This window comes from Pinus tabuliformis, chromosome 7 (genome assembly GCF_031772625.1).
Source record: "Pinus tabuliformis cultivar Carrire ecotype Pingquan chromosome 7, CPIR1, whole genome shotgun sequence".
In the NCBI taxonomy this organism is placed as follows: domain Eukaryota; kingdom Viridiplantae; phylum Streptophyta; class Pinopsida; order Pinales; family Pinaceae; genus Pinus; species Pinus tabuliformis.
In genome coordinates, this window is record NC_142293.1 from 709340087 (window position 1) to 709360194 (window position 20108).

The 20108-nt window shown below is 35.0% G+C and overlaps 1 protein-coding gene and 2 pseudogenes across 1 annotated transcript; 1 reads left to right on the forward strand and 2 right to left on the reverse strand.

The window, feature by feature from the left end:
• Positions 1–3694: 3694 nt before the first annotated feature.
• On the reverse strand, positions 3695–4782 carry LOC149249476 (NAC domain-containing protein 82-like; annotated as a pseudogene).
• Positions 4783–5230: 448 nt separating this feature from the next.
• On the reverse strand, positions 5231–11399 carry LOC149249477 (ubiquitin fusion degradation protein 1 B pseudogene; annotated as a pseudogene).
• Positions 11400–17230: 5831 nt separating this feature from the next.
• LOC149249478 (F-box/FBD/LRR-repeat protein At1g13570-like) lies at positions 17231–18756 on the forward strand. The gene is made up of 2 exons (XM_089453091.1): positions 17231–18235; positions 18484–18756. The coding sequence occupies exons 1-2, from the start codon at positions 17231–17233 to the stop codon at positions 18754–18756; spliced, it is 1278 nt and encodes a 425-aa protein (XP_089309217.1).
• Positions 18757–20108: the final 1352 nt, after the last annotated feature.

Here is a 20108-nt window from a genome sequence, read left to right on the forward strand (position 1 = left end):
GGTCTCGTACTCCCTCCAATATGATCCTCCTTGCCTTGGCTACACACTTATTCCAATCTGCTAGATCTTGAGCATCAGCTGTTGTTGGTCTCGGAATATTACTGTCTATGAATTCCTTCAACCCATTATCTTCCAGCACTTCCTCCATGAAATCCTTCCAAGCCACATAATCCGAGCTTCCCTCAAGGGCATACTTCAGCCTGAGCTCATTGAAATCCATCTTCAAAATCCTGAAGAAAACCTACAACCTGATCTGCAAATTCGATCCTCCTACAATGACAACTTCAAACTCTCTTCTCTACTATGAATCTAACTCTGATACCATATAGAAATTAATGTGTAGATTCTAAACTTCTCATGAAATTTTCTAAATCACAAGATTAGAAGCTACTCGACTCATCTGCGGAAAGCAATTCATGATTGGGAACTCATATCATTAACATGCATCAAGATTTAACACACATACACAAATATTTATCTAGGGGAAATAAACTACTCAAAACCCCTTACTATTTGTATTGCATTAATCATAGAATAGAGAAGAAATACAATGCTTTCTCAAGCCTGAGCAACCTCTACAATAATATAGTCTATCTCTCTATCTCACGAACTAAGTCTAGCCAACACTTAGCCAATTTTACTACCTGCCAAGCTCCTATTTTCTTGTGTTGTTTCCTTGGGAATTAGGCCCCTATTAATTAGGAAATTCACCAATTTGAATTGTGCAATTCCATTAGGTCTTTCTCTGACTGCATGCATGACCTGTACAACTTGGAATAGTTTACAACTGATAGTACATTTCCCTTTAAATCCAATCTCAACTTGGTAACTTGAATTCTCTGCATGCATCCATTATTTTGGGTTGACTAATCAGTTAATTAAAAGATAACTCAGCGTGAAAAATGTTACACACCCTTGACTAAACCTCCACTAGTTATACTAACAGTGGGAACTAGTTACACTGACAATAACTCAAATTATCTGAAATAGATTGCTACAAATTAGCAATCAATCATTTAGAATTGAACTCAAGTGTCCCCAACTTGAATTTACCGAGTTACCTGAGTGACAAGAGCCATGTCACCTCGTTTAACTACCTCCAAGTATTTTTCTAAAATTGAAATTCGAATTTGTCCTAATTTAATCAAAGGAAAAAATAATCTAGGAATTTCTTTCTACATTTTCAACACCTAGAGCCAAAAAAATATGGCCCATTTCGAAATACAATGTCTTTGTCCTCCTTGTACTTGAAGAGAAAAGAAAAAAATATGTTTCCCACTACAAAAACGCCAATATTATTGTTCATCATTGGTTTCCAAACATTTTTAGACCATTGTTCAATGCACTTAGGCGAAGGCCACATACCCATGAATTTCGAAACTAGAGCCCTGTTAGAAAACGTCAAGGAGGTTTTTTGAAAACCCGAAGGGAGAGAAACTGACAGGGTATTCTAAAACTTTTTAATGAAATTAATTTGTTGTTATTTTGGTCTATGGTTGCTTTTGAGGAACAAGACCATAGCATGAAAGGTGGACTCCTCTTCACAAGGAGGGGCAAAGGCCCCCAGGCTCGAAGCCATTGAAATTCAGTGGAAAAGGTGTTGATGCTTGCAGAGGGGATAGGGTTTTAGCTCGATGAGATTCAAAAGTAGCAAGAATTATTACAAATTTTTAAATTAATAATATTAATTAGTGTAAGAAGTGTGAACTTAATTGTCTCAATTAAAATTAAAATTTTATTTAAGAGAAAACAAAATTATGAGAAATTACTGTAATCAAATTGTATGATTAGCTAAATTGTAATATAATTTGATTAAATCAATTATTTTCACAATTAATAAATATAATCCAATTGTAAATCCATATAATATTTTATTAAGAAATTAAAATCTCTTGCTGAGAGTGTTAAAGTATGTATCTCTTGCTTTTATTTTGGTTTCTCCTCTAAAGTTTGGTTTTTTTTTCATAGGGCATCTCCATTCTTTTTTCATAGGGCATCTCCATTGACTTAGTCTACTCCTACATCCTTGATGATTCAACTCTTCTACCTCAAGCTGGTTCCAACACATTTAGGGAAATAGAGAACCAACTTTCTAAGGGAACTTTGGGTCACCATACAATACTTCATTATTTCATTATTTATATCTTAGGTTTAGGGTGTTTACTGCATTCTATTGGAGATGGAAATCATAAATATTTTGTGCAAAGGTATAGTAGAATGTGGAGGCTTATTCAAGTGGAGAAACCCTATCTTGGAGGTTTGGCCTACAATTATGTTTTTCCTAGTGATCTCCTTATTTTTCACTTCTCTTTCATCTTCACTAATTAGAGGTTAATTAGCTCACCAATGGAGACCAATTTATCCTAATTATTTTTCTCTCCTTTGTTAAATTGTTGTTATATTACACTTTATGTTAATACCTAATTTAATTACCCTAATAGATCTACATCCTATATCACATAATCAACAATAAAACTTAGACAAACAAGTGTATTTCCCTCTTCTCTTCTTACTTTCTTCCCCTCTTCTAGAGATTCTCAATTTATTCCTAAAATTAAGTGACAAATATGTTATATCCTTTCTTATTATTATAACATGGTGCATCATTGTCACTCTAACCATCATCTTACAATAGTCAGTGACATTCTTCCATTATCAACTCCATATCTTTACATTCTAAAAAAAAAATATGTCCATTCCATGCATCATGCCATAACACTATTAAGTATCATCCCTTACAACTCACAAGTTTGTTAATGATAAGACTACTCGTGATGAAATTGTTTGAGACACTTAAACAAGTTCTTACCACTACTCGTGATGAAATTGTTTGAGACACTTAAACAAGTTCTTACCAATGTATTTTTAAGATATTCAATATTCATGCATTTCAAACTTTAGAGTTATATTCCACTATCCCTCATAATCTTTAAAGAATTATAAAAGCATTGTGTTAACAACCATAGAAAAAAAGGATCGATTAATGAAATTTAAACTTGAAATATCTCTTCAAGAGTTTTATCTTAAAGTTTCTAATTATTTATATGGAATTTCCTTTTTTAACTCTTTATATAGTAAAATAAAAATGTTAAGAAAATTATGATTATAAGAAAAAGACAATGAAGAAACCATATACTATAATCCTTTCAAAAAGTATCCAAAAATATCATTTCCAACCCTCTCACATGCTTATGTTAATGGAAGTGATTCAAAATGTGTCAATATTAATGTGTCATTCACTCATTGATGGATAAATCAATCAAGCAAACCATTTTAAATTTCAACAATGAATATTAAAGAAGTATACAAACTTTGAATGAAGACTTGCGGACTCAATAATAAACTAGAAATTACCCCTAAAGGTGCAAAGGTACACCGAAGGAATAATAGATTTGGAACTAGATTATTTTGAAAAATTAAATCATTAAACATAAAAACTCTTAATTCTAATAAAATAAATACTATATGAAGATCAAGATCAATCTTTGTCCAAGGCCAATGACCCGTTCCCCAAACCGCACAATGGGTTCTCCTACAAGATTCCACTAGTCTCGTTGACACTACTTTAGGAATGAGGCTAATATTCACAAGAAAAGAACCACAACGATTTTGTCAACAATAACCAAGCTTACTTATCACTTCCAACCATATTTAGGCTACTAATGTGGTAGCCTTGTATATCATAGATATTGACCTAAAGAAGGGAATATGACTCAAGTGGTTAAATTAGATCATTCAACTCCAAAAAGTATCCACCTAAATAAGCTAGAGAAAAAAATGCCTCGAAATTTGATTTCTCATTAATTTTTGCTCCATCCATATAATCAACCTTGTGAACGTTCCTTTTTGTATATAATTTCTGCTCATATGAACTTTGTTCGTGTGTATCATTTCTGATCAACATGTCTCCTTCATCCATAAGAGTGTTGACGCCCTTCACTTCAGCAAAAGGATCATTAATTAAACTGGACCATTCATTAGCCCCAACTAGAATTTTGCAGTGAATTAGAAGCAGTATGTTCATTATCTCACTCATTAATACATTCTAGCAAGAACTTTGAAAGATGATATTCATCCCAGGGAATGGTGCTTTCCTCTGAAGTGGCAATAAGGGGCTTTAGCGGTGAATATGTCTCTTCTACCTCACCCTCCCCTAAAGATGGGAGTATAACATCATCATATTGTTTTTTTTTGTCAAAAGTGTAGACTAATTATCTGTTGATCTTGAATCTAGTCTTGAAAGTAAAGCTCCATGTTGTTCCCAAGTTTTTGAACCATAGCCACTTTTCAGGAATACTCAACAGAGAACAAAACAGTGATTTTCTAACAAAGAAGACTCCCCAACCTCATCATCAAAAAGCCTATACTCGTGCATGACATAGCTAGTACGCTCTGCGCGAGGCGAGAACCCTCTTAGAACACCAAAGTCTTCTTCATCCCAACAATCACCCCTCTTGACAAAATTGGACAGTCTTTACCAGTGGTTTTCCAATACCCACCTTCGGTAGCCTAGTTATTTTGCGATCCATTAGGGTATTTCTTCCTATTCCCCTTTGTAAAGAAAAACTAGTGTCGATCCCTGCCCTGGAAGCATGCCCTCATCACTAAGTTAGATGGCGTGTACTTGTAAAGATCAATATCTATAATTTCATTCAAGTAAATAGGTTCTGACTTCGACTTTGATTTCGAGTTAGAAAGATTCCTTCTAATATAATAGCAGACCAACTCTTCATTTTTTGGATGAAATCGAAAGCCTAGAAGTAAGCAGTTCAAGTCACCCATGAATGCTCATACTTGAGATATGTTGTGAACTAAATGCAAAGATGTGCTTACTGAAGGGACAAAGGTTTTCAGTCTGTCTTCGACCCCACTACTTTCCTTGGTGTTGCCTCCTTTCGCAAAATGATTGGAGTCCAATGAGAAAGCATGGAAACCTCACTACATATTCACCATTCCTACCAAAGGATCGAAAAAAACATAATCACACTCAATTAATGCTTTGCCACGTGGTCAAAAATTGTTGGATGGAGGAGGATGAAATTGAACCTCTGTTATTGGCTGAATGTGCCCCAGCGAAATCCATCATAAGAACACCTTTGGTGTAAAAATCAACTATGGATCAATATCATTTGGAGGATAAATTTTACACTAACAAATAAAATCTTTAAATTTTTGGGATTATTTTTCTCCCGTGATGCTTCCTGAAAATATTTCAACACCATTCTTAAGTTCATTGATTGTTGGATGCCTCTGCTACAAATGAAGTATTCTGTAATCTAGGCAATTGTAACGTGTTATTCTGTAATCTAGGCAATTGTAACGTGTTATTCTGTAATCTCGGAAATTGTAACTGGTTTACATTCAATGACACGTGTAAACCTTTAACCAATCCCAAGAATATGGATTTAAGCCATTATGATTATAAATAAAAGGGGAGGGGAAAGAGCAAGGCATCCCCATCTTAGTGGTCTTGATATTTAAATATGAATGATACCCATTATTAATTAGAATATAAAATGATGTTGGGTACAAAAGTAAATCCAATTCATCCATTCATTTAAAAACAAATTGAGGACATTTTTTAAAAGAATCCCATTTTATGTTGTTGTGTAGTAGTTAGGTTTATATTGATATTAATGTTACATTTATTATATTTTATTGAGGGAGTTTAATTATTTTTTCATATTTCAATAAGTTAATTATTTCTTTCAATGATGTATTAGAAATTAGATCTATCTTAAATCTCGATCTATCAAGCCTTGAGAGGGATCAAATTTATTTTCATTATAAAATAGGTTTGCATCTCAAGAGATTTGATCCCTCTCAACACTTGCTAGATCTGGAGTTAAGATGAATTTGGTTTGGTTTAATTGGCCCCTTTAAATATGTTATAGCCTATATTCCACATGAATACCATGGGTGAATATGATGAAGTTATTTTTATTTTAATGTATTTTTCTTTATTACTTCTATTTTATTTTTACTTTCAAGTTATTATTTTAATTTTTATTTCTATGTAATTTGACCAAGTCAAAATGTTTACAAAACAGGACATGACATTACAACATTTCTTCATATTGGGTTGGACGGCTCTTGACCCAATTATTTACTATAATTATTGTTAAAGTGTTAAAAGGTTCTCTCATATACAAAAAAAAAAAATGTATTTGCATTTATATAGTTATATTTTATACTAGTTATTTTAATGGACCACATACATCATTTATATAATAAATTTATTATTACGTTAAATTTTAATGGTGAAATTTAACTACCCTACATAGTTATTTTTTATTAATCTTAATTGATTTTAAAATATTATTAAATTATGATCTTTTTTCTAAATTTATATTAAATTAAATATTATATATAAATAGCATTATTCTATAACTTACTAAACTATTTATTTTAGTCATTGGATTTGATTGTGTTAAAGTAGCTTATTATCACTCATGTTTTGGTTATAGTCGATGGTTTTGTAGCTTATATTTATTTAATCTATTAGTTTTTGTCCATGGTTTTGATATACCCCATGGTTTTGCAATTTATATTTATTTGATTTGTTAAATTTTGTTTGTTAATTTTTCTTTTATAAACTAAGATGACCAAGATTAATCATTGTCAGGTGGTATTATTTGACTTCATTTACATTTTATATTTATATATGTTTCAATTTAAACATATAAGCTGACATTTAATTTTTTTCTATGTATATTTTTCTCGATATTTTAAAAATTTTGACAAACTTTCTTACACTACACCTACACATCCCACCTATACTAGGTTGTAGAGGGTCTTTAGACACAATTATTGTGCCAAGAGGCACTCTACAACCCAGTATAAGGTATATCTGTAGGAGTTAGATGTAATGTAAGAACAATTGTATATGTGTAGGCGTTAGATGTAATGTAAGAAAGATTGTATGTCAACATTTTTAATGTTGGCTATATTATAAGTAATAATGGAATGGAATGGACCCACCTTCGCGTAGTAATTTGACTGCTAAAGTCTATGAAGGCATACATATGCTACCCCCCTCTAGTTTTGAACATGTGACCTCTTACAAGGAAACACATGCTCTTAACCATTAGGCTCACTCAAGTTGTATAATAATAATAACTTAAAAAACAACACAATTGTCCATGTTCTCTTTAGTCATTCTAATTGCAATAAATCGGTTTGAGCCAAGTAATAAAAACAATAAAATTTATTTTGTTATACATTGATTTTGTTTTTATTAATAAAATTACGAACAATTTTTTAGATTAAAGAAAACCATATTACCATGGGCCAATACCATGGGCGATCTAGGCTTTTGATTATATGTTATTGATCTAAGATTTTAATTATTCAGTTACAATACCTTAGGCCAATACCATGGCTTATCAATACCACATGCCCAAAAACCATAACTTATTTCACAATCAAAATATTTTAGAAGGGGAAGAGAGAAAGAGATGGGGGAGAGAGAGAGGGAGAGGAAGAGGGAGGGAGATAGAGATAGATAGATATGGAGAGAGAGTGTGTATGTTTTAGGGGTGAGAGGGAGAGATAAGGGGAGATACAGATATAGATGGATGGGGGAGAGAGGCTGAGAGAGAGACATGGAAAGAGAATTGGAAGAGAGAGAGAGAGAGAGTATGTTTGTGGGGCGAGATAGAGATATAGATGGAGGGGGAAGAGAGGGAAGAAGAGAGAGACAAAGAGAGGGAGGGAGGAAGAGAGATAGATATGGAGAGAGAAGAGGAAAAGAGAGAGAGAGAGAGAGAGAATGGGAAGAGAGGGAGAGGGAGAGGAATATGGAGAGATAGATACAGAGAGAGATTGTATGGTTGTGGGCTGATATAGAGACATAAAGAAGGAGATACAAAGGGAGATAGATATATAGATGGAGGGGGAAAGATGGAAGAAGAGAGAGACAGGGAGAGGGAGGGAGGAAGAGAGATAGATATGAAGAGAGAGAGCATGTGTGACAGGTGTTTAGGGGGTGAATAAAGAGACAAATAAGGAGAGATGGAGGGAAGTATAGATATAGATGGCAGGGGTAGAGAGGGAAGAAGAGAGAGATAGAGAGAGGGATGAAGAGGTGGAGAGAGAGATGGGGGAGAGAGAAGGAGATATGGAGGGAGATAGACACAGAGATGGAAGGTGGAAAGAGAGGGAAGAAAAAATAGACACATAGAGACAAATACAGACATAGAAGTTAGATCTAGAAATTCATGAATATTTTGGTTTTTCACTAAAATAGATGTATTGCTTAATGTAGTTGTTGCTTTCTAATCCTATTTGATTGCTTGCATTAGATGCATTGAGTTTTTCCTTCTATCTTGATGGTTTGAGGAGTGGTAATTCATGCCAATGCATTACAAGATATGGTCGGATTCATTTCTTCTTTATCTAGGCTTTGTTCCTGGAGTATATCCTCTTCTTTTGACCTTTCTTTCTCCTTTTCTTCTTCCTCTTCACAATCTATGTAGAATAATTTCTTCTCAGCACACTTATGACCTTTAGTGTATTTATTATCACAACTATAACAAAGCCCTTTTGCTCTTTTTTCTTCCAATTGTTTTGGTGTCAACCTTATAGGTTGTGGAAGACTAGGGGAAACAACACTTCCATCTTTATAGTTGTGAGTGGTATGCTTCCTGGTTGCCATAATTTTGCTTTCCATTTTTCTTGCTAACCTGAATGCCTTCTCTAATGAATCAAGTTCCCAAAGGCGAACATCATATTGGATATTATCCTTTAAAGTTCCTATGAACACATCAATCCTATGCTCCTCTTGAATATTTTTTACCCTTATGTTCAATTTTTGGAACTCCTCAATGTGCTCCATTATTGAACCCTTTTGTTTGAGACTTATCAATTGGCTAAAAAAAGTGTTGCTTTTTGTATCCTCATAATGTGCTGTCAATTCTTCCGTAAAAATTGCCCAAGTGATAATTTGTTTACAAGAGAAAAACCATTGATACCATACAAAGTGATTTGGTTCCAAATATAAAGTTGCAATACGTACCATTTGTGTGTTTTGCACATTATTGAGATCGAAAAATTTCTCCATCTATAATATCCATGTTGGATCCTTGCCATCAAACTTCCTCATATCGGTTTTTGGAATATGGTGGGTCTTCGATCCCACATTAGAGTCTATGAAATCATGATCAACATTTCTTTTGTTCGCATCATGAGTTTCCTTTACTACCTTTTCACAATTAGTAAGTATTTCTTGTAGAAAATTTGTCAAATCTGTCTTCAAATCTGCCATGTCTCTCTTCAAATATGTCTTCAAATCTGCCATGTCTCTCTTCAAATCTATCTTCAAATCATCCATCTTAGCTTCCATGCCCTTTATCTAATATTCCACGCCATTTATCTTAGCTTCTGTTAGCTTTTGTGAGAGTGACATTTGTTGCACATGGTCTTGTAATTTTGATATATCATGTAGCATTTCTTCCTCTTCTTCATGAGTCATGCTAGAGCTTTCAGGTTGCTTACTAGCTGTTTGCATTTTATTTCCTCGAGGCATCAGTTACCAATAATAATTCTCTACTATGCCCTTTGAATTCCTTCAAAATAAGTTTTCAAACCAAGCTTAAGCAAAAATTTAAAAAAATCTACACACATTTTTTCACTTTGCAGGAGCTCCATATTGCCTCTGATGTATCTATGTACTTTCCAATCATCTAGTTCTAAAATTGTGACCTGCAGTAGCCCTCTATGTCCTCTTTCCAATGCCACCAGTCTGATCCAAATTGGATTCTCCAAGGAAGAGTTATGTGAAATCTCCCATAGTGACTTGATTATAGACTAGTTCAGTAGAGCGAACTTCTACGACGTGCCACGAGTCACTGTTTCTACCTTTGGCTCTAAAAAATATATACAAGAAACTACATTCCGTCCTCTTTCTGTACCTTCTTACGAAATTTAAATCTGATGCTCAGAGAGAAATTTATGACGATTTTCCCCAGGTCACCTGTTTGGAATGTAATTCAGGAGTCTGCAAATAAACCAACTTCCTCAGATCATATCTCCGCAAATATAGTTCAAAAAGCTTTGAAATTCGGACCCGAGGTTCAGCACGATGTCTTCTCAAATGGGTTTTTTTAATCTTCTGAAACGTCGCAAACAAAAAGTTATAGCGAAAATGCCACGATGACCTATTTGGAGCAGCGAAACCCTAGAATCCAAAGCTCTGATACCAAATGTTATGAAACCAGCTCACAAAAAGATAGAAAAGATAGATCAACGCCTTAGAATTCAGCCTCTTCGAGGGGGAAACCTCCTTTACATTACATAAATGAACAATTCTTCGATGATTCAAATGACAAAACCTCCTTTCTATATATAGGAGTCTAAGGAGTACAATAACCCAGCTGACCTAACAATAATAATATAAAGCCATAAAAATAACAATAGAGGGATTCTATGAGGCACAGTAATAACAATATGGGGACAATAGGGGCACAACAATATTAATAAGGGATACAAATACAATAGTAATGGGGTAATCACTAGTATTATAGGGACCCAACACAATGAATATTTTTTACTGGTAAATGCCTGGAACTTTGGTTCTTCCTTTGGTACCTCATGTTTGACCTCCTTCAAAATTGCCTTAGAAGTATCAGAAGCATCGGCCGAAATATTACCTATGCCTGAGCCAAATACAAGCTTTCCTGATGGACGGCGTTGTGAAGCGCCCAAAGAAGAACCAGGCCTTGATGTTTTATTGTTTGTAAGATGGGATATTGTTTCTGACCTCCCAGAGGAAGTCGATGGTTTCCCATCCAGACGCCTTCCAACTCTAGTAAAGGGACTAAATTTCGGTTCTGCCACATCTTTTGATTCCTCTTCAGATGCTGTTGTGCTTGCAGAAGGAGCAGGTTTGGCTGGAACTCTTTCTGGTTCTTTGTAATCAAGAGGAGGAGCAAAATCCACCTCACAATCTGTCTCAATAATAGTTATGACAGAAGTTGGTTTTGCCTCGACTATGTCTATATAGTATTTCTTGTTGTTATAAGCTACCATCACCTGTGGTCAAGCAGGAGAAGTTCCTCAAACTAGTCTCCAACACTGCTTTAGGATTAGATATGTCGAGAAAATCCTTTGTATGGGGCTACAGTTTGACATATGTCCCTTTTGGAAGGGTGGAATTTTTCACTTCTACTGTATCACCCTTTGCTAAAAGCATATTTTCCATCATCCAATATGGCATATAAATCATGCCCTCCTCAGCAATAAACTCAAGTACTCCACAGTGTGATGTACGCTGTGTTACTGGAGTATGAAGCTCAAAAAGCATTGGATAATCTATGTGCAGAGATGCCAGACGATCAAGAGCTAACGGAGGCATTATAATTTTGTCACCAGTTTCCAGCTGAGGCTTATCAATAAAAGAAGCCAGAACAATGGAATTCGCATCTGTATTGCTAAGCTATCAGCAACCGTGTCGAAGCATAATGCTGGGTCATTATATTGAAAGAGAAACTTTGTAGCTAGAATGCAATGAAGGAGCAGCCTCGTGTTCCACTATCCAACATAGGACTGACTGTAATGTGGATGTCTTGTTGGGTTTCAACAACAACTTCATTTTTTATTCAAGTACAACGAAGCGACAGAATTTAAGTGTTTTCCTACGACGTGAAATTGCAAGAACAAACTTGCATAACTCATCCTTTACCAATCTCTCAATACTATTCCAAAAGTAGTCAGAATTTTCATGAAGGCCTACATCTCTAATGATTGTCACATTTATATGAGTATTGAGAGCAGATTGTTTTCTTTGAAGAAAGTGGCAAGTTCAGAGAATATTGGTTCATACCCTTCAAAGCATTTATATATATGAGCATTCAGTCATGTCCATGACATGGTGCGATAGTTGTTGAAGTTTTGATAGCCATCATTTCTGCTTTGAAAGTGAATATGCTAGAGGATTTTTGGGAACGAAAGAGTTCAATGTTCATAAGCATTGGGAACTGTTTATATTCTTTAAAGTCGCAGTTATTTGGCATTGTGTGAGATATCCATGCAACATTGTTATGAAATGGAGAAAATTGATGATGCATTATAGTTATTGAATAGTCTAATCTATTCCACTATTGATGGGATGGTAAAAGTTAGTAAGGAAACTCTTTTTAACATTCAAACTTGCTTGCAACATACACAAGAGAAGATTGATTTTTTATAGCTTGAATCTCAGCTACAGCAAGCGGAATTACAACAATGGAGTCGTCATTCTAAACCTGTTTCTGTTCAGAACATTGAGACAACAACCCATCAACAGCAAGTCAATAATGTTACAGTTCATTCAGATTTAGTACCTAATGAAGCAGTAGTTGTACATACAGATGCAGAAATTCAGTCTACACTTCCCAAGTCCGTCATCGGACCTTGGGAAAAGCTTGTCCACAACAAGCACATAATTGGCCTTGGATATGGCAAGGACGTGTCCTTTCACATTCCAGACTACTCAAAGCCCATTCAGTTTCAAAGTGTTGGATTCCTTCATGACAGTTCACCTCCAGCTGTTCCAGATTCTGCCCCTCTTCCACAGCAACAGATTGTGAAATGCCAACACTGTGACCTAGTTAGCCATATGAAAGATCATTGTTTTGATCTTCATCCATGTAAGCACTATCATAAAACCAGTCATTCTTCAAACAGACGCTTCAAAACCAAACATCTTACAACAACAATGATTCATTTTGGATGGATCGCTTCTTGGCAATAGGCTTCAACAGCCAAGAAGATATTTCGCTCATACAACAGGATTTTTTCTCGAATATTGAAAAGTCTTGCAGTTGAGATATCTTCATCTTCTCGCCTTGTATTTGATGGGGGGTAAATGATGGTCATCTACAAGCTTCAAAGTTACATCAAGTGAGCCTGAGCCACAACCTGCCATACCATATTCAGATTTGTAGCCAGAGACAAATATGCCACTGAGCATGCCTTTAGTCGGTGATACCTCTTCAAAGAATTGGGGAAACTTCCTCTAGCAGAAGACTTCAGCTTCTTGCCAGTTTCGAAAGAGTTCCAGGAATTGCATTAAGCGTTCCAGAGTTGTTGGTCATCCTTAAACCATCACAGGTTGAGACTTCCCTTTTCAGGTTGAGGTTCTCCCTTTTATTCGGGATGAGACCTCCCTTTCATGGTTGAAGGTTTCCCTCTTCAAAACATCAGGAGCACTTCCTCTAGTAGAAGACTTGGGCTTCATGCTAGACTTGGAAGAGTTCTGGGAACTGCACTAAGCGTTCCAGTGTTGGTGGTCATCCTTAAACCACCGCCCTTTATACCAACATTTCAGAGAGCACATTCAACCTAGTGCTGCCATGCATTTTTGCACGTTTTGCATTACATCTCTCTTCTTGGACTCATACATAACCCTTTGGATTAAGGGGGGGAATGTTGGACACCTAATCCTCTATGAGTTGGTGTAGAATGTGAACAGCCATGAGAGTCCAAGAGACCTTGGGTTGTGGAACCCAATGGTCACACGAATGTACTATAAATGTATATCATTGTCAAATAATAGATGTACTCTCCTGCTTATCTTTAATATTTTGTTGTTGCCATGTGTGTGTTTAACAGATTGCTTGCACTAGATGCATTGATTTCAATATAGATGTTTATTTCTAATCCTATTCTATTGTTTGTACTAGATGCATTGATTTTAGTGTAGATGTTGATTTCTGATTTGATGCAACTAGATGTATGATGTACATTAATTTCAAAGTAATTATATTAATATTGTGCATTTATTTCAGTGTAAGAACATACAATTTATTTATGATGTGCATTGACTTTTGTGTTACAGTGATTCAACCATAAATACAATACTTGAATTTTCATCCTAAATAAAATGTTCACTTACCTTAAATGCTTGCTTCCTTAAACTATAAGTCATTTGTAATTGGCTTCTTTATTATTATTCCCATTTTCCATCATTCATTTTTGTTATCACTTTGCATTCAAATAAGGTAATAGAAAAAAACTATCATTGAAAATTATTTGGGGTTTAACACTCATAAGTCACAATCATTGACTTTGGAGAAAGTTATTATTAATATTGGAGAGTAAGAGAGACAAGTTGTGATGTTTACTACAATAGATCAAGTTAAATATTTGAATGATCTATGATTTCGAGTCCCCTTTTCATATGTTTGATATGAAAAGATGGCAAAACTAATACGTGTGAAAATAAGAACAATAGAAGAAAGAAATTTGAGATTGATCACAATGAAGATTGTTTGTAATTGACTACATTCTTATTATTCGCATTTTCTATCATTCAACATTGTTACATTGTCACTTTGCATTCAAAAATTTTGTTCCATCATTTTTCACCATTCAATTTACTAACAGTCTCTCTCATCTCAACAAATTGAGGTAATTAAGAAAATTTAAAATTAAATTGACCAAATTAATCTTAGACATATTTAGCATATTTAAAATGATCAGAATAATTAGATGTTTAACAAATTTTGTATGACTGTGCACGACTGAAACTAGCCTAGATCCATCTTAACCCTATATCTATCAAGCGCCAAGAGGGATCAAAATTCTCAAGGTGCAAACATTTCCTCAAGTTTTTCACTCAAAAAAAGAGGTTTGATCCCTCTCGACGCTTGATAGATCCAGGGTTAAGATGGATCTACGCTGGGGTATTTAGGGTGTATAGTCTTTATTTTATTACTTCTTGTACTGACCTACTTTATGATGTGATCATGACCAAACATGTCAATGATTTTATTGAACATGTTTATAATAAAAGTGGTTTTATTATATATTTTCATGTGTTAAGTACTTCCTGGTTTTATTCTTAATTTGCAAAAGGGTCATACATCATTATCTAAGTTTCTTGCAATATTCATAAGACATAATCTCAGTCATAATTGCTTTTAGATAGAACTCATACTTTTGTCAAATAATGTTTAATTATCCAAATATCAGTTCATTATTTTTACAAAATAAAATCTCTTAACTTCTAATAGATAAATTTTAACTATAATAAATATATTAAAAACCTCTATAACATAGATTCTATAAAAACTAAGAAAATTAAATATATTTTTCAAAAATAAATTTTTCACCCACAATAATATGCAAATATTAATATCATATATTAATAATTCTAAAAGCAAAATACTTCCTCTAAAGCACAATGTATCAATTATAAAATAAAAAAATATTTTATCACTGCCAAAATGTTATAAGATGAAAGAGTTGGTCACATTTTAACAACATTAAGAGGATTTAGGGATCACAATTCAAACCCTAATGTCTCCAGGCATCGCTATGTTCTTGAGATATTTTTTGCTCGGGACTATATTATTTGTCGAAATCATCTTTATCTTGCTAATTTTTCTACATATATGGTAAATAAGGGGGAACTTCTTTTGCCACAAAGCTCTTCCTACATCCAAATTGAGGTCATAGTTTCGTATCTCTTGCACTTTTTGGTTTTCGTAGACCAATCCCTAATGGACACAAAAGTAAATCCAATTCATCCATTCATTTAAAAACAAATTGAGGACAATTTTTAAAACTAGCAATTGTCCCAAAAGGTACAAAGAGAGGCCGATAGGATTATTAAATTAGAGTTGTTGAATTTCTCTAAAAGAGATATTGGTTGAAGCCTACAAGGAGCAAAGAGATTTGATGTTTGGAGTTCTATGCTATCTGGACATCATATTTCTTTAAATACAATGTAATTTTTTATAAAAGTTCAAGCCTAATGCAGTTCTGCCATGCAGACATACACTTAAATCGCTACTGGACTTATGATATTGACAAAGTTAAAGTGGTATACAAGAGAATGTATCAAGCTAAACCACAAGTTACACATCTTCAGACCTAAAAAAGTACATAACAATGGTCTGGCAAATCAATAGCGATATCATACTTGCCTTTCCTTCCACATACATACAATCGCTCCAAAGGCAAGGACAAGAAAATTTTCAGCTCTAGTGAGCACCAGTGGGTCATTAAAACGAGTGACCACAAGAAGAGACACAATTGTATTAATCGAAAGAAAATACAAAGTTGCTAATTAGAAATCTATTGTCAAACACTATTGTTATCATAAGTAGAGTTTGTTATCACATGCGTTTACAATGGCCATTCAAGTTTCAATTTTATTAGATCAATTAGAACTTGTTTTGGTTCACAATCAATATTTTCTATTCAACTATATGTGTTTTATGTTTTGCAGATAACATAAAGAACAAAACAGTAAATCTCATCCTCTCATCAATAATCACTATTAAGTTGTTTACATATTTTACTCTTCAGTGAGCCAATGAAGTGTAATTAAGATGGCCATCATTCTAATGTCAGCCAATGGAGTGTAACCATAAACTCATCCGATAGAGATCAACCACAGAATAATGTCAAGTTTTTGTGTCGTGAGATATCAACTTAGTCTTCTTTATATATTTGTTTCCAAGGATTGTCTGGTCTGGTGCAGTTACAAATTCCATTGGATAGGTTAGACAATGCAACTACATTAATACAGGCCTTTTTTGAAGCCTCCATCAAACATACACAATTGCATATGTTCCCTCTTCTACAAAAGGGTGCAGTTGGTAAGAAATTTCAGAGTTCTCTATAGTTTTCCTTCTTGGTAGCCACTGGAAGAGAAGGAACTTTTGGTTATCTGCTTATGTGAACCATTTCTGAAAATTAATGATCTTTCTATGGATCATATTAATTCAAATTGTCTTATGTCAACTATAAAAATAAATCAAATCTCAGCCCAAGGGTCCATTATCGTCTTTGACTTTTCACAACATTGTGTCTAGTTGAAGCCATGATTTCTTAACCGCCTCTCCTTGTGGATCTTCTCTTTGATTATGGCGTATTATCTCATTGAAACACTGGAATGCTGGATTGATACGGGCCTTTTATCGAAACCTACATTGAATAGGCACAATTTCATTGTCCTCTCTACAAAAGGATAAAGGCGTTAAGAAATTTTAGCCATCTGTTTCCTTTTTGATAACTACCAGAGGAGAAGGAACCTTTGCTGCTCTGCATAAGTGTAAGGTCATCTAAGTTTTTTAAAACTTAATGATCTTTCTATGGATCATGTTAATTCAAATTGTCTCAATTCACATAGAATATCAGTTCAGGAGGGTACCAACGGAGGTTTTCATACGCTCATCTCTGTGTGTTTTTTTATTATACTCACCATTCCCTGTAGTGCATCATTATGCTTCCTACTACAGACATGATTTCCATCCTACCGGATGCTCTGCTCTGCCTTATCCTTTCCAGAATTTCAGTAAAAGAGGCAATCCGATGCTCCATCCTCTCCAAGAGATGGAGATTTCTTTACACCCAAATCAGCCAACTCACTTTATCCCCCTATCTTCTGTTGGGCCCTTATGTCACTCCTAATCCATTCTCCATCTTAACAGTGGAGAATATAATCTCCAATATTCTACTTTTGCGTTCATGGGATCTGGAGGCATTTCATTTATCCAACGACACTTGTGAATGGCACAATGTCTTTAATCGGGAATGGCGATTTAACCGCCAAAGCATATCAAAATGGGTGCAGTACACAGCATGGAAGAATATCCAACGCCTCACTTTGTGTGATTCCCCTCTAAGTGAAATCCCGCCTCATGCCCTCTTCTCCTGCAATTTTCTTACGGAGCTCACACTTTCTAATTACATTCTCTCCCATCTCCCCACCCATTTCTCTGGATTCAGCCATCTCATTACTTGCAACTTGACTAATATTGAAATCACAGATGCCTCCTTAGCCTACTTTATTTCCCTTTGCCCGTTGTTGCAAAATCTGAAGTTACGGACATGTAAAGGGCTGTGGAAACCTGTCATCTCTGCTCCCAACATGATATATTTAGATGCACATAATGGGGTGGAGTTTTTAACTGTCAATTGTCCCAAACTTAGAACTATGGAAGCGTACCTGAGAAAAGATCTAAGAGTGAACGGGGTGTTGCTTCATGAGTTTTCCTATGCGGTATCTCAACTTAAAATGCAGCTTGGCACTAATTTGATCAAATTGTCAATGTTTTTGTGGCAAGAGGAAGCAAACAATTTATCGGCAGAGAGGTTTCTTGGGATAGTGGGGAGTTTCGAAACTTTGAAGGAACTTGACATTGGACTTTGGCCATCGCTTGAAAAGATGTTGGTTCCTTTCTACAAGCTGCTCGAGAGACTTCCCAATCTCGAGCGTTTGGAGGTTCGTTGCATGTCTATTCGGGTAAGGAATTCTTTTTTATGCTAATTTCTTCTTACTCTTATTCTCATTATGCATGTATAATGTTAAAGCCTTGCTTCCCATGGTATGATGACAATATGGAGTCCAAAGCTGTGTTGTGTATTTATGTGCATCGTGGGCAAACTGACCCGCTCTTTATTTATGTGTATCGTTGGTGTGCATCAGCCAAGGCTAGGGCTAAAATCTCATCTAGGGAAGAGTTGACTGATATGCTTTCTAATTTAATGCAGGAGCTAGCCAGAGATCCAGTACCAGCACGCTTAAGCATTCCGTTGATTAATCTTCAATTCTTAGGGGTAGATTTAGTTCAATTAGATGATAGGGAAATCGCCGTGGTAGGTTTCTTGCTTCAGAGCACTCCTGCTCTTAAAATTATGGACTTCAGCTTACCAGAGGAATATGCGAAGACACAGTATATAAAGTTTTTGGAAAGGATATCGGAATTGGGGAGAGCTTCCACGAAGACAAGGATACACAAAGAGTGGTACCATAGGAGCCGCTGAAAGATACTCACTTCAGTAAACGTTGATTAAACATATAATAATGGAAGATACATATTCATATATTTTATTTTACAGTGTTCAAATGTATTTCAGAGGAATTTCCTTCTCGAGGTTTACTGTTTGAACAATTGATGGTATTCATTGTGTAGGCTTTCGTAAATCACAGTATTATATATCGAATGGACATGATTTTCAGACATCGATAACAATTGTATCAGCGTGAATATAATTGTAATTTAGGTGTTCAAAGCTTTGACTAAGAAGAATTTGTTAAACACAATGGGCATTAATACTAAAAAAAAATTTCTATTATTCTTCATCCTACAGTATTAGATGAGAAACCCAGCTTGTGTTAGACTGAGGTGCCATAAATGGACAAGTTCCTCATTCTCATGTTATCCATGATGATGAACCAGCCCATAGATGGATAAATTTTACATTATCTTGGAGTTTCAAGTTACCAGCTGCTTGTGTGCAGTGTCTCAAGTATTGTAATTTCTTTTATTACACTAAAATATGGAATGTATTGTAATTTCTTTTATTACACTAAAATATGGACTGTACATGCCATTAGGCTACAGGCCTTTTCTGAAGCTTCTGAATCTCCAACAACCCGGCAGAAGTTCATTTGTCCTCCTTTATACTACATGCTACAGGTGGCAATGAATTTCACCCATTTGTAAAGTTTTCCTTTTGGTTACCACTGGAGGAGCCGGAACCGTTTGCTTCTCTGCTTACGTGTAGGTCCATCTATTTCTTTTTGAAACATGATCGTTATATGTATTTTCAGTGAGCTAGCTCAAGAGATGTGCAAATGATTAAATTAGTTACTGAGGGGCGCCGAAATGCCTTAAAAAGTGCTTATAGACTTTAACTATATTTATTAAGGATCCCAACTGGAATTTGCAGAGCAAAAGGTTTTGCCCCTAGGTTTGTTATTATCATGTTCTTGTTCTCTAAAAGTTTGCTCCAAGTAGATCAAGTGGGCAAGGGACTTTACATGGACTCCACTCAACTTCAAACACAGCTTCAGCCATTATGCAGAGTGATTGAAATTGAACACAGCTAAGTAGTGACATTGGCTCACAGTAATACACCACATATAAAATATTGAAGCTTTTACAGAAGCAAGCAGTAAGAAAAATTATGAAGCTCAGAGAAGTAGATTTAAAATCTGGACTATTGTTTGATACCAAATCATCATCAACTCCAAGCATTGCGAGTGATAGATGAATTTATTGAGGATGTATCTGGAGCAAACTCTGGGAGTTGGTGCTCAGGCACTGCATCAATGTATACTTTACTGTTCTCATCAATCTCCCCACTGATGAGCATCCAAGATAGCAAAGTGA

What these genes read in the sequence shown, in the direction of transcription:
- LOC149249478 (XM_089453091.1), top strand. Translation starts at nt 17,231, where the DNA reads ATGATTTCCATCCTACCGGATGCTCTGCTCTGCCTTATCCTTTCCAGA. An exon ending in TTCGTTGCATGTCTATTCGG is followed by an intron (nt 18,236 to 18,483) that starts GTAAGGAATTCT and finishes AATTTAATGCAG; the next exon opens with GAGCTAGCCAGAGATCCAGT.